Here is a 15,308-nt window from a genome sequence, read left to right on the forward strand (position 1 = left end):
TACGTGCTATTCCATGACCCTCACGCATGACCTTCAAGTTCTTATTGGTGGCAATAAGGGCATGTAGGCTTGCTGATTTCACAGGAAGATGTCTGGTATGGTAAATTTGAAACATTACAGCCCCTTCTCTTGGCCATTTGAGAGCAGCCCAACATGCTTGCTTTTAGGGCAGGCAGAAAGTAGGTCCTGTGAGATGGCCGCAGTAAACTCTGTGGAGTGAAAGGTCTCAGTTTTTTTAAATGATACTAGCAAGAAGCTTAGGCATTAGAAACAACAGTGCTAAGTGTTGTTGACATTTACAGTGAAGGTCTCCACTCTTCCACATAAATAACAGATAAAAATGATAGAATTCAGACTTAGGCTGGCTCTCACTGTGTGGTCACTGCCCGCCTAATTTCTAACTATTTACTTTTAGTTTTTCCAAATGTCTGAAAATTTCAGGGTCAACCTGAAGTCAAGATGTACTTTAGCTCAGAGAAACCGTGCAGTCCTGAGTTGCTTTTGAATCTTCTGCTGTTGTACGGAAAAGCTGATAGAATATGTCATGATAACTCAGGATTCTTAGATAAATGTGGTCAACTCCTCCTCTAGATGGGAGGAAAATGTGCAGAGGCTTATTGCTCTGTTTGTATAGTAATAGTGCGTGCATAGTGGTTGATAGACAAATGGGTTAAATAGCCTCCCTTGGTCCCCAGTAACCTAAATTCTCCGTGACAAGTGAAGAAGTATAATAAACAGAAACTTTAGCTGTGGAAAACTGTCATAGCTTGCTTGCCCCAGTGATGTGTTCGTTATTTAATACTGGAAGAAAGTGAGGGTTTTGGTGAATGTGCCCTCCAAGGAGCTGCAGAGATGCAGCAGCGCCCCATTGACTCATTTGGAAGCAAAACAAGGTGATTCTTACCCGGCTTTGTGCTGGTGGGAGCCCCACCTGGGAAACTCTTCTCTTGCATTTTGTCCTCCTTATTTCTTTTTGCCAAGTAGTACATTCTGCCTCTCAGGGCAAGAGGGAGGAATGCACTCTTCTGGCTTCTCTGAGGGATGCATCACAGGCTGTTAGGTAGAGCTGGGAATGGCTTGTGTAATTTTAACTTCTCTTTCCCTACAAAAATTGGTTTAAATGCCACAAAAATGATCCAGGGATTGGAACACCTGCCCTACGAGGAGAGGCTGGGGGAGTTGAGGCTGTTCAGCCTGGAGGAGAGAAGGCTCTGGGGTGACCTGAGATCAGCCTGTCAGTATCTAAAGGGGGTCTGTAAGAAAGAAGGGGGCAGACTAGGAGAATCTGTCGTGATGGGACAAGGGGAAATAGTTTCCAACTAAAAGAGGGGAGATTCAGATTGGATATAAGGAAGAAGGTTTTTACAATAAGGTGGTGAGGCACTGGAAAAGGTTGCCCAGAGAGGTGGTGGGTGCTCTGTCCCTGTACACACTCAAGGTCAGGCTAGACAGGGCTCTGAGCACCTGTAGGCGTCCCTGTTCATTGCAGGGAAGTGGGACTAGATGACCCTTAGAGGTCCCTTCCAACTCAAGTGATTCTATGGTCCTATTGTTTTCCTACAGGCTGGAGGAAGGATTTAGTGTTGGTGATGTCTGCCTTGAGTTGCACAGAAAGAATAGGAAGAACAATGCATGTGTGGTGATACTGCTGTTGCGTTTACTGAGGCAGCCATGAGTTCTGCTGGGTCGGGGCTGGCCCTCCTCAGAGCCCCTCTGGTCTCTGCACCGTGCCCCTCAGGGTCCGCCTCTCCAGGCGTGTGATGCTGAGACATGTCTGCTGGACTGGTTTGCTGGGGTTCTGCACCAAACAGAAGTAACTGAAACATTTCCAGATAGGAAATGTCTCTCAAAGAATGAGACCTGCCTGAATGGGGATGTGTCTGAGCTAATGAATTCTGTTACACCTGATCTGGCTGCGTGCCTTGGCCCTGGAAGCAGGAGGTGAGTGCACACATAACTGTTGCTTGTAACAGGAAGGATTTTTATTTTATCTTTTGTAGTACTGAGAACATGTATACTCAGGCCCCTCCTGGCCCCTCCTGGGTGCAATGGTACACCCACCAGTGTTCTGTTCCTCTCAGGTGCCAAGCAAGAGAAGCTATGCCAGCACTATGTCTACATCCATGCCTTGCTTTCCTCACAGCGTGGGCGAACCATCTACCAAAAAACTCCACAAATTGTATGCATAGCTGTTGCCCTAACCAATCAATTTCTCTTCAAGCATGGGTCCATAGAATCATTAGGGTTGGAAAAGCCCTGCAAGATCATCTAACCCAACCTTCAACCTACCACTGATACTGCCAATGTTAAGCAAGGGCCATACATAGTTGATGCCTTTAAAAATAATAATATAGATGGAGAAAACCTGGCAATTATCAGGAACAAAACTTGCTTTCCTGAAACACTGCCCTTGGATTGCTCTGCTCAGAGTCCTTCAGTTTTTGACACGTTCAGTTCAGGCTGGTCTCTGGTGCCATGAGCAAGGTGCCCACCTCAGCAACAGCATAGTGTGCAACTTCCAGCAGAGTTCCAGCTCAACTGAAAAGATCTAATGCCTCTCCCCTACCCACACCGTTAGCTTTTCCTTTTAGTAGTTCTGGCGTCTATACGTGACTTCTAGTGAGGATGATAAACTGGAGAAACTGTCACTGAGGGCATCTGGGCTGCCTTCATGGCTGCCACAAGCCAGCACTCAGCAGTGAAGTACTGTGTTCTGAGTTTCAGTCAGCAGTTTTGAATAATGGCACTTGTGATCTGTGCATCATCCAAACCTCTTTGGATGCCATGTATTGATAGATTAAGGGGTTTGCTGAAGAAATATCTCCCATTTAGCTATTTTTATCTTTTCTGAATGTCCTATCTTGTTGTTTGGTTTGTTTGTGTTTTCTGACACAAACTGGGTGATGGGAATGGGGAACACTCCCATTCCAGATGCTGCCATACCCAGTCCTAAAGTAGTCCTATTTAATTCCTGAACGTTTTCTATGAAGGCATTTCTAATTAGCTGGCAAGATGAGAAAAAACAAATTATTTAAGTGCATTAGTGATTTTTGATCTAATACAACAAATGGCCTCCGAGAAGTGCAGAGTGTTAATCTTTGGATGGTAGAGCAAACCTGGCATGAGAAAAGCTTGGTAGATGGGAGGTTGCAGCCCTTGACACAGGATCCTTTGATCTCTTTTCTCTGAGAGTGTGGGAAAATAACCACAGTAATGTATACCATGTAGTAAAAGTCAACGTAAGAGACAGGCCAAGGAGAGGGCTGTGGCGTGGTGCCATTAGAGGTCGCGACAACCTACTGCTGTTGCAGAAGACTTAGGGAAATAGCATTCCTGTTGGAGAGGGAGTCTGTTGTCAACGTGTCAGAAAGAAATCTTCAAATGAAGGAAAACAAAAACTGTTCTGTTTAGCAAAGTGAGTGACTTTTACTCTATGAATTCTTTCTTTCCTTATTCTATTCCTGAACGTTGTTCTTCTTCTGGAAGTAATCACAGCTCGCAGCTCTCAACAATTGGCAGGGGCTGTCAGTAATGCCATGTCAGAAACTCACTAAATTGAGAGGAGCCGTCTGTGGTTTTCTGTTCTTCACCTTTTTATGTCTGCCTTGTGTCTTACCAGTTTCTTGTCAGGCTCAAAGTTGTTTAGCACATTGGCTGCCTCAGTTTGTCCTACACCCTCATCCTGCAGTTTCTGCAGAGCATAACTAGTGCATAAGAATGGAAGTCCTTGCTTAAAAGAGGTACCCAAACCTCTTTTGCCATATGCCAAATGCCATAAGTAGCGTCTATCAGGAAAACTATTTCGGTTCACTGTAAACAATCACTTGATGTCAGTCTTTTCAAAGTTACTGTGTCATTTTTAATCTTTCATAAAGAAATGTGACTTATTTACTCCTTTTGGCTGTTTTTTTCCTAAGCACTTTTGAACCAATTGACTAGTATATGTAGCCGGAGGATATGAGAGATATTTGTAATCTCCTAAGGAAGGTGGAAGGGAACTGATTGCTCACAGTCTTCTCCAGTATAACTGAAGTTAGGAGAAGCCAGATTCAAAATCAGAAAATGAATGGGTCCCTATGAATTCAGGAGGACTGTGAGCTCATAGAACAGAAATTACTCATGGCTGCCAGATACACAGAGCCTATACCGACACATGAAATCCCTGGTTTGAAAATAATTATATGCTAGAATAGTATTTCAGAGAAATACTATATCTATTTGCTGACCCTACGTTCAGTTCACCACTTAGCTGCATAAAAGCTTGCATGAAAGCAAGCATTAAAGCACTGGCTTTTTCACGTCTGAAGTGTTTGTGGAACTGCAATTCCAGGGAAGTGGGCGTGAAACCACTGCCTTGTACAGGACTATGTCTGCTTCCTGGCACTCTCTCTGTGCAAGTCACTTGGGCACTACATCAAAACTTGGCCCATCACATGTCTTCACAGACAGTTTGTGAAGATTATTGTCCAGAGAAAATAGCTATATGCAAGTAAAAGTTGTTATTCCTGATATGAACCTTGCTTCCTCCAAGTAACTGCTTCAGATGCTTTACATCACTTTGTTTTTCATTTCTGTTAGAAGTGAGAGCTTCTTCCTAATGCCTTCTTCTTTCTCCCTAGATAATTTGATCAAAGCCATCCTGTCAGCAACCAAAGATTACCGTCTAACTCCAGCTCTTGACAGGTAAGATGAGACCTTTTAGAGTAGTAGCAGTTGAACAATTATTTTCCATGTCCTAAATAAGTTTTGCCAGAGATCGGCTGTGCTTTGGAGGTGGATCAGGAGCTGGAAACAGTCCTTTTTCCAGTAAACTGTAAACTCTAAGAGGCCTTTTAAGTCAAACATAAGTGGAAAAAAGCCTTTACCTTTTGACTATTTCCTAATCTTTTGTTTCCTATGGTGTCACAATACACTCTCTTGACTATTTTTCAAATAAGTAAATAGCAAGTTTTCAATAAACACATTATTCCTTTTCAGCCTTTCTGACAAAGCAACAGGATCACAAGAACCTCTTAGAGGGAAAGAAGGATCTGGCTTGTTTTAACAAAATGTTTTGTGAATTCCTTACTCTTAAGGCAGGAATGTGTGATTGTCCAAGCCTGTGCCAGGATGCGATAGCAGTACTCCAGGGTCCTGAGGTATTTGGATTGATGCCTTTGGAAGAAGTTCCTTTGATTCTTCAGTCCTATTGTAGAGCTTGCTTCTGAGACTCACTGACATGTTTATGATCAGCTTCCCAGCATTATTCCTTTAGTCTTCCCTATTGCTTTTTTTCTGTCAGTCCTTCCTTTTGCCCTGCAGTTTTGATCTAGTGTTACCTCCTGGGTTGGAGGTACTTTCTTTCAGAAGCAGTCATAGGTTTTCACTGGGGTATGATCTCTTTTGGAAGTCCTATAGTACTCCTTTCCAAGCAGTGGTTCTTCCTTGAACCCAGACTAACAGCATGGTTCCTGCTTTCTAAACACGTTGGTTTTATTCCCTGGCTCAGCACCCTTTCTCCTACTTTCCCGTGACAGAGTTCATGAGCTCCTCCAGCCTTTCCACAGCTCTCATGTGGATTGTGGATCTTGCCAACTGTAGTTACGGTTGGAAGTTCATCTCTATATTGAAAGTTTATTCTTCTTATTTGCAATCCCTGTGCTAATTTAGGTTTCTTTGAAGTTTGCCAAATGAAGATTTGGGTATGCTTCCCAAAACATTCTGCTGGTGCGATCATTAATGAATTACAGTCCTGGCAGAAAGGAGCATCTGCTATTTTGGATTTCAGAAGTGTTGGTGGAGCACACTGTTGAGGGAAGTCTAGCTACTCTTTCATCTTGTCTCAAGGTCAAAGCAGAGCCGACAGTTCCTTTCTGAGGCAGCTCCAGTGTGGAGGGAGCAGGGGCCTGAGGTTTGGATCACTTCCTTACTGCTCACCATTCAAGAAGAAAGTCTCCATCTTCACCCTTTACTCATCACTTTGCAGCAACTGGAGCAGGCCTGATTTATGGGCTGAAAAAGTACTCTGTTGTGACAGAGTTGGGTAAGAGATCATAGAATCGTAGATTAACAAATGGTATAAAGACCTTCCTGTCCAATACCACTAAATGCAACTGGTCTGTGATGTACAAGGGGTCAGACTAGGAGATCCTTTGAGCCCCTCCACATGTAGGCTTTTTGGAGTCTAGTGAGCTGATTCTAGCAGTAGGAAAGATGCTCCAAGCTCACCTTCTCTTTAGAATGGGGTTGCATCAACATTGTCTCTGTTGGCAAAGACAATGTAAGAAGCTATCTTTCCTTCTTCTGTGACCTGCTCTGTTGTTTCTTATTCTCTCCTTGTGCTGCTAATGTTTAGGATAGAATAGTTCAGTTGGAAGCAACCTACAAAGATCATTGAGTCCAACTGCTCGACCACTTCAGGCCTAACTGAAAGTTGAAGCATGTAATTAAGGGGATTATCCAAACACATCTTGAACAGACAGGCACAGGACATCAACCACCTTGCTAGGAAGTCTTCCAGTGTCTGACTGCTCTCCCAGTAAGTAATTTTTTCCTAACACCTAGATTGAAGGCAGGCTTTAAAGTGAGTTTTTCTCTTAACCTAGATCATTTCAGTCACCTCATTTGCAGAGCTTCCCTCCCACTGAACAGTTGTGCAGGCACAGCGCTGGAGCAGCAGCATGAGAGGCAGAGGCATAGGAATGGGTGGGGAGGGCGAGCGCTTCTGAACCTATTGAAGCAAGCGTTCATGTAACCACATGCTGACTGCAGCTTTCCCGGGGGAAGGGTGGGAGAGGCAGGGGAGGTGAGGTCAGAGCAGTGCGTGAGAGCATAGGAAGGAAAGAGGGGATTAGGGCAGTGTAGTGGGGGATCTACACCAAGCCTGCAGTCTTGTCCCCACCCAAGCTTCTCCATTTCTGTCCTCCTTCACAAAGCTATCCCTTTGAGATGTTGACTTCACTTATGTCCTGGAAGCCCTGGAAGTGAACTTGTTTGTTTGACTATCCCTGTGTCAAAAGGGCATCCTGATGCACCTTTCCTGACACAATGTACTGATGTGGTGCTGAAATGAGGCAAACTCAATCCTTCCGGGTATGCGTACACCTTTCATCATCCCAGAGCAGCTTTGTCAACTCACTCCAGCTAATCCCTCCATTGTGAGCAGAGGGTTTTGTTAACAACTTGCAGCGGCTGGAGGGCATGTGAACAAATGCTATAGTTCACTTCTGTAACAGTGCAAGTGATGTCCTGCTTTCTTAGTTATTTTCCGTGTCATCTTTATTATGGCACCTTTGTGTTGTAGTGCTTTTGGTAACGTGCTTCTACTCCAGGGCAGGAGGCAGGTAAAGTTGTAGTTGTCTCTGTGATGGTAGTTGGAACTCAGCCCTGAGCTTTCCTGGGGAGAATCAGACCATTTTGTATTGCTTCCAGGTGGTAAAGAAGGAGAATGGAGAGTTTGAGCTTATAGCATAGTATTTACTAATACAGTAGGTAAAGTAACAATGAGGAAGGAACTTGATGGAGCAGGAGAGGTGTCTGTGTCCCTCCAGGCTGATAGCACTGGTATAAGAAGCAGCAGCCGGATCAGCCCAGCATATGCTAAGCCTCCCTAAGCACCAGTTGCCCTCAAGATGTATTTTTTTTTTAATTACTGTTACATCTTTCCTCAAAGCATTCAGTTCCAAAGTTGCGTAAAGGAAGGCTTTGTGGTTTTTTTCCCCTTACAAATCCCTGAAGTGCTTTGACAAGGGAGGAAGAGGAAATAGGAATTGCTACAATGTGTACGTGTGCTTACAGTGCTGCATTGTTCCAGAATGTCGACGTGAATCGTGGTCTTGGTGTAGATGAACTCAAGCTCTGAGCATATGTGTCAGAGGCTGCACATCTGGCTCCAGCTCCCAGCTTGGGGCTTTAGGGAATGCCTTTCTGGTCTGGAAAGTCCATGACCCTCCTTCATACCACCCGGGTAGCAAACTGGAACAGGGGCTCCGTCTGATGATTCAGTATGCGAGCTGTTCTGGAAAAGGCGTATGGGATTGACGTGATATGTAGGCAAACCAAAAGGTGTTTGCACATCTTTTTAGGGAAACAATTGAGCTATGTAACTGATACTGCCTGCACCGTGTGTTTCTTTAGCCAAAATCTTGCCTGGAGCCAGCAATTCAGTGCCAAGTGTACAAACTACTGTCAGAAAGTGGGGTCCGGTGCCTGACACTTCCCTCTCACAATGCCACTACGGTGGCCCTAGAATCTTCTCAATGTCCCACAGCATGGCTGGCGTTGCGGTGACGGTGTGTAAAGCACTTCTCAAAAAAAAAAAAAAAAAAAAAAAATGCCATTAGGAGATCAAAGACTAAACCTTAGGTTCTAGGGGGAGGGTGGTGAATAAAGAGAGAATGAGGATGTCCCGTGCTACCGTGACAGTGAAATATGCCCTGTATTTTTTGTTAGTAACTGTGAAGATGTTAAATGGCAATTATGTCTTTTTAAATCAGTAAGCTCTGGAGAATATTTAAAGAGTTAAATAAGTGGTTCTCTTTATTGTTACTATTTGCTTTTTAACCCTTCTTGGAACGTTAGCTAGAACAGCAAATGTAAGAGATACGGGGTGACGGTAAGTTGATGAGCTTGGTTTTGTAGGAAAAATGCTGGAAAATTTGGAAAAAGGCTGGCAGCACAGTTGATGTCACTTATCTTGGGTTTTGTGGAAATAAAACCTTTTCATGTAAGTGGGATATTTTTTAGATAAGCTAGAAGCTAGATAAAGGGTAACATTTTCAAAGACAGACATTAGTTGTTTGTCTCTGTCCAGCATTATGTTCTATGCAAAGTCTTTGTAGACCTATCAGCTTTTTAGGAACGGAGTATGACACACAGCTTCTGAAAGTTACTGTCAGGGCTGAGAATTAATTCTTTAGTGAACTTCCAGTGCAAGTCTGCTGGCAGGTATTCCCAGTGACTGACGCTGATCTGGAGGAAACGTGAAATTGCAGTAAACATCTGCTGGAGCCAAAGAGTGGGGTTGTGAGGAATGGGAGGGTTGAGCGAGTCTCGACCTTTCCGTAGGGCTCTCATTTGAGCAGTGCTTCTTTACTGGAGCTGAACCAAAAATCAGGCATCTCTGAGGTGACAACGCAGACTGTGCTTGCAAGATGAGAATTGTATTCTGCCAACCAATGGCTATAAAAGGAACGTTGAAATGATGTACATATATATAAAATCTCTGTACAAAAGGGATGTTTTTGAGCAGCATTAGCTCCTCATGCTGGTGTTCCAGAGTCAGTGCTTCAGAGGTCTCGGGAGAAGCTGAAAGCAGTTCGGAGAGGTAATGCAAATGTGACTCAAGATCTAGGAGAGCTGCCATAGCATGAGGCATGTGATGAACTTGGTCCAGTTTGTATGGTCAAGAGAAAATTAAGAATGGGCTTTGATCAGTCTACGAGTGCTGTGTGGGAACAGGGCCATAACGAGAGGCCGCTTGGACAGCTTTGGCTGATGGAACTGGTGCTTCCCTCGTGTGTAGCTAATGCTCACCAGTCCGACCCAGGGCTGCTTATCCACCTCCAGACAGTTGTTTACACACAGCTGTCCGTCAGGGAGAGCATCACATGCACATGTGGAAGGGGCTGCTGACAGTAGATGGTGCTTTAATTTAGCAGAAATGGGAAGGATGTGCTCGAGCAGTTCAAGACTGGAACAAACACATCTGTATCCAAAATTGGTAAAAGCAAGTGGGTAGAGGGGAGTGTCTGTAACTTGTAGCCTTTGGATTTCAGCATGGTATTTTTCATCAAAAACTAAAAATAAGACGAGTCGTGGCTCAGAGACAGCTGGGGAAAGAAATTACAGTATTTCACTCAGTGCTCTGTTGTTCAGGAGGTGAAACTTTCTTATCATAATCATCCAACGTGCCTATTTTCATCTGAAACTTCACCTGGCCAGAACCAAACTGTTTTTGCTTTCCCTCTTGCAGCACCTTTTCCTTACAGGCTATGACAAAACCGTTCCCTTCTTTGTCACTCAATTCCTGCTGTTGGGACTGGCTCTTTCTCTTGCTTTCATGCCACAATATACCTCCTGAAGCAGACCTTGCCCCTGCTTTCTCCTTGTCACCAGAACTGTGCCAGTATCTATAAAATTCTTCCTCTATTGTTGGATTTGATTATCCACAAACATCTCTGCTTCCTTGGCCCTTAGGGACACAGGCGTAAGTCTGTCTTCTTGAGGAAGTGTTTTCTCTTGGAAAGGCAGCTGTTCCTGAGTGCTTTCTGGGTGCTGCACTGTTAATTGAGAGCAGATCTCCAGCTAATGGCTGTCAGCAGGGTAACCCTCAGTGGTTTGCTGAATCTTTCAAGTGCTCTCCAGCCCCGCTCTGCAGAGTCGGACCCCACATCAGCAGAGCTTTCCTCGTGCTGGCTCTTCAGATGCATCTCAGTGGGGCCAGAGGACAGCCTGGAGGAGACCATCCAGCAGTGCCTGGGGTAGGACAGCCCCCCAGCAGAAATCTGCTCCAAACAACTGGTTGCCTTGGACCCTTTCCTAAGAAAGCTCTGCAGACACGTATTCCGGCAGTGAACTACCAGAACTGGAGGCGCAGTGCCAGAAGAGCCAGCTGCGTTTGGGATTAGATGGCTGGAAAGAAGTCTTCTCTCCGTCTTCAAAACGAAATCACTTTGTAACATTTGCTGCGGAATTCTCGTGACTCATGGTTCCACGAGAAACCATTCTCTTCCTTCTCTTTCTGTGTCTCTGTTAATTAAGGTTATTTTCCTTCCCGTTCCATCAATGTATGTGTTTCTTCCTGGGGAGAGGATGTGGGCAGGTCCTTCTTCTGTCCATTGGTGTTTTTCCATTTCTTGAGTTCTCATGAGAACAGTGACAATTTAGCACTCAGCAAGGTGAGCACACCCCGGATAACCTGACAAGGATTAGCTGGAAGAGGACTCCCTCACTGAGCCTTTTCTTTATTGTTTTTTCAGTACTAAGTGAATAATGAGGAGGTTTAACTAAACAGATGGGTTTGATTCAAGCCAATCATACCAGGGGTTTTGGGGAGAAGACACTCTTGTCCCGACAGCTCATCTCATCAGACCACACGTGGGGAGAAGTGTTGAAAGCAGTTTATCACATGTAATGCCTGGGCTTGATGGGGTGAGATAGGGATCAAGTGTATCTCTGTCCTCCCCTTAATCCTTCATATTTCAAAAGGTTTCTTAGAGTTCTGAGGTAGATGCAAACTAAATATGTGCAGCTCTCTGTTTGAAATCATGCTATAAAAGTCATCTCTTCCCTCTGTGCTTCCTCCACAGTCTCAGCTGTCGACGATGTATTATTGTGGGAAATGGTGGAGTACTTGCAAATAAGTCATTGGGGTTAAAAATTGATGACTATGATGTTGTTGTCAGGTGAGTCTTTGGCATCACAGTTTTCTTGTCATTTATGCAGTTTCACTCTCAGTTGGTACACTACGCAGGTAAAGGTTTAACCTGTACTAGTGGCAAGATCCAATGGTGTGAAAGTATTAACTGACATGGAAGAGGAAAATAAAAAGCATACACGTTTAAGTTACAAATAATAGAATCATAGAATCGTTTCAGTTGGAAGAGACCCCTAAGAGTCATCTGGTCCAAATCCTCTGCAACGAACAGGGACAGCTACAGCTCCATCAGGTGCTCAGAACCTCTCTGGCCAACCTGTGCCAGTGCTTCACAGATAGGAGGGGAAGAACTAAGAACTGTGCAACATAACATCTCAAGACACAGGAAACCTCCACAAAGGATGACCCAGTAATGGTGCAACAGCAGTAGATATGCCTTGGAAGCTGCAAATGCTTTGCCTCTGTTTCACTATTGGTAATGATGTTGTACAAGGGAGCAGAAACAAAGTGGCATTGAGTGGAGATGACCACAGTCAAAATTAGGACTTCTTGCTTTTGCTGAGGAGCTGGATCACTGCCTGAAGAACATGCTGATATGGGAAATCGTAGGTCTGGTCATAACTCGTTGTAATAAATCTGTTGAGTCAGGGAGGTGTTCTGGGTGACTGGAGATTAACAAACATAATACCTATACTAATGGAGAGTGAGAGAGAGATATTGTGTGTAGGAGGGAGGGGGATGCACTCTGGGGAGCTGCAGACCCATTTGTCTGACTTGGAAAAAGCGCAGAGCATTAGAGCAGGTTCTGAAGTGCAAGTAAGAAAATATTATGATGGTAAGTAGGAAAAGTGGGATAAACTGCAGTGTGAGTTTATAAAAGCAGGTTTAACGGAGTCTAAGCTGGTATTTTTTTTCCTTAGTAAGATAACTGATTTCATATAAAAGGGAACGTAACTGTTCTCTGAACTTTAGTCAACCACGAGATGTGGTGGTAATGGCAAATTCTTAGCTAAGGCGGAAGAAAGAAAATGATTGCTAAAAGAATTTAAGGCAAAGAGAAAATGTAATTTAGCAGGGTGCATGTGAGGGAAGAATGGAACATAGATAGAATAATAAATACCTGCTCAACTGGACAAAGACCAAGAAGATCCTTTTCAGTCCTTCGTTCCTGTGAGCCGTTCCCTGTTCCCCCAGCATTGCTCTGGACAGGGCGATGGCTGTTCAGAACAGGATGAAACTTTCACAGCCCTAGTTCACCCTGCTATTAGTGGCTAACAAAGATCTTGTACTGCTCGTCATAGTCCGTTGACTTGCAGTCATTTGAACTGAATTAATGTTCAGTTATAGCCCCTTCTTGCGCTGAGGCTGTTCACAAAGTAGCAAGAGAACTGTTTCAATCTGTCTGTACTGGGCCACCCACTAAAATTTATATCTACTGTTTAATTTCAAAATGAAAAGTTCAACCCCCTCTGCCTACATCAATAAATCTGAGTGTTTGCAAGCTGAGAGGATAAGAGGGCTGCTGAGCACCTGTGCTGGTTGCAGGTTGGATGAAGGAGAGAAAAGTCAACTGTAAAGGTTAAATGAAGCCAGGTGGCTGGAAGTGGGACTGGAGGAGGTGAGAGCAGACTTCTTAAATGTATCCACCTGCTTCCCTCGCTCCTGTGGAAGTCCCTTCTGTACAGCATCCTTTTTTATGGGTTGCAAAACTCCTTTGAAGAATCAGATTTGGGACCTAGCAGGTGAATTTCAAGGGAAAAAGACGTAATACATCTATGGACAAAGGAGTGATCCAGCAGTATATGGGGCTTCCTGATGCATTGCACTTTACCATGTGAGGACCACCAGTTGCAGCAAGAATTTGTTTATCTGGTGGTAAAGAGAATCAGATCAGCTTTGACAGTTCTAGAACAGCTTCAGGTGAGTTTCTTGCTGCTTTATTGATGGAGTGTTACAGTGTAGATATTACCCCCAGCTGTTTTACCTGGCAGGAGCTCTGATGTGTTGAAATGCCTCTTTACAATAGATTGTAGGGGAAAAAAAAGTGTCTGTCAGCAACTCCTGACTGAGACAGGGATTCACCTCGTGGTGATACATAGTGATGTTGGTGCCTCGGTTAGTTAGTCTCTAAGCCAGAACTTTCCTTGCTCGATTGCCAGCACTGCCCCGGGGGCACAGACCCTGTGTGATGGTGCTGGCTCATTAGCAGGGCTCAGTGCTATGTCTCCATCAGCAGCTCACCTTCTGGCCCTTTGCTGGAGTTCGTTTTACTTGGGAGAAATGGTTTGTTTTGTTTCCTGTCTAGATATGATGTAGGGGACCTACGTTTGGGGAGATTTAGCAAGGTTAGCAGCAAAACAGCTAACCCTCCTTAATTCTGTAGAGAATTTCAAATTTATATAAGGATCTTCCTCCACTAAAAGGTTTCCCACCTAAAATGCTTACCCAGGCTGAAAAAGACAAATCCAGATCCTCGTTAACATTCCTACATGAGAAAATTTGCAGCCCAAAAGCACTCTCCAGTGTATTGAACTACCCCCAGTCAAGAAGGCTGCAATAATTCAAGCAGGCAGCGCTGTCCCATCAGGGGCTGCTGTTTGATGTCAGCAAGATTTGTTTTCCAAGTTGCTTGAAACATCCTCAGCTTTGGGCTTCAGTGTCAAATGGACTGGCTGACACGCGCAGAGGGGTTCTGTACTGCAGCAGCACCTCCTCCAAGTTGGTGAGAGCACGGTGCTGCTGCACCTTACTCAGAGCACACACCCCCGCTTCTTCCTTCTGCTGGTATTGCAGAGCACTTTGCCTTCCGGGTGGGGAATTAAACCAGGTGGATGCTGTTCCTCTTCTTGAAAAGCATCAGCTGCCTGAGTTCCCTGCCCAGTCTCGCTGCAGATGGGTTGAGCAAAAGCTCTGCACTGGGGTAGGAGCATGAGAACCATTTGTCTTCTTAAAGTGCCATGGAGCTGCAGCTTCTGTTTCAGCACAGCCTTGCAGAAGAATAATTAATGCTTAGTTTGTAAGTCTAAATTTGCAAGAACAATATTTTTCTTTTTTTTTTCCCCCCAAAGCTTCCAATCCAACTCAAATCACAAGAGCGGACGTGCAAAAGTGGTTTGCGTTATATTAAATCAAGCAATTTAAATAGCTTTTAATTAAGCTGCTGCCAGTTGGTATAGAGTTTTGTAAATGTTTACAGTGAAGAATTGCAAGAGCTGCATTTGCGGCCATGGCAGCTGTGTGCAGAGCCGCGGCGATCGCTGCGTCATCGCTGTGCGTTGTGTGTGGTGGGGATCCATGACAGCATCTTCTCTGCTTCCCTCTAGGCTGAACTCGGCTCCGGTGAAGGGGTTTGAAAAAGATGTGGGTGGCAAAACAACCCTCCGGATCACATATCCTGAAGGTGCAATCCAGAAAATGGAGCAGTATGAGAAGGATTCCCTCTTTGTTCTGGCGGGATTCAAATGGCAGGATTTCAAGTGGCTGAAGTACATTGTTTACAAGGAGAAAGTGGTAAGAGTGCTGGTAGCTGACACTGGGGAGGTCACCTAATGAGAAGTGCTGGGCAGATGTGATATCCCAATCATATATGCCACATTTTGCTCTGAGGAGGTTTCCTTTGTGTGCCCTGCCCCATTTATGTCCATGGTCTTTGGTTTTAATTAAGTAGGTTTTACAATCACATCTGCTCTCTGTAACCTGAGCTTGCATCGCAGATGAAGCTTTCCATTAAATAATATGCAGTGGGTGGTATGAAAGATGAATTTAACTTTTATTTTAAAGAGTACATGAAAGGAGCGGCTTTTGCATGGATTTTTTGCACTCCTAGGATTTAAGAGTGGAGGAAGGAAGACACAAATGACAACAGAAGCAAATGGGCTTTTGGGGGGTGAGGATGTAATGGCAGTGGATGGGATGAGGAGGCAGCAACAGCACAATGTGTTGAAAAGGCTAC

General features: G+C 44.5%; 1 protein-coding gene across 9 annotated transcripts in view; it reads left to right on the forward strand.

Moving 5' to 3' along the window:
• Positions 1-15,308, forward strand: part of ST3GAL3 (ST3 beta-galactoside alpha-2,3-sialyltransferase 3) — a 156,549-nt gene that overhangs the window by 103,513 nt on the left and 37,728 nt on the right. For all 9 annotated transcript variants that reach the window (XR_002440988.1, XM_021404072.1, XM_021404076.1 and 6 more), the window contains 3 exons: positions 4,620-4,683; positions 11,289-11,384; positions 14,680-14,866. Coding sequence is in view for 8 of the 9 variants with exons in the window: in XM_021404072.1 (XP_021259747.1) it covers positions 4,620-4,683; positions 11,289-11,384; positions 14,680-14,866 (347 nt within the window). In the remaining variant the exon portion in view is untranslated. The remainder of the gene's footprint in view (positions 1-4,619; positions 4,684-11,288; positions 11,385-14,679; positions 14,867-15,308) is intronic.

The sequence above is a fragment of the Numida meleagris genome, chromosome 7, assembly GCF_002078875.1.
Source record: "Numida meleagris isolate 19003 breed g44 Domestic line chromosome 7, NumMel1.0, whole genome shotgun sequence".
NCBI classification, from domain to species: Eukaryota; Metazoa; Chordata; class Aves; order Galliformes; family Numididae; genus Numida; species Numida meleagris.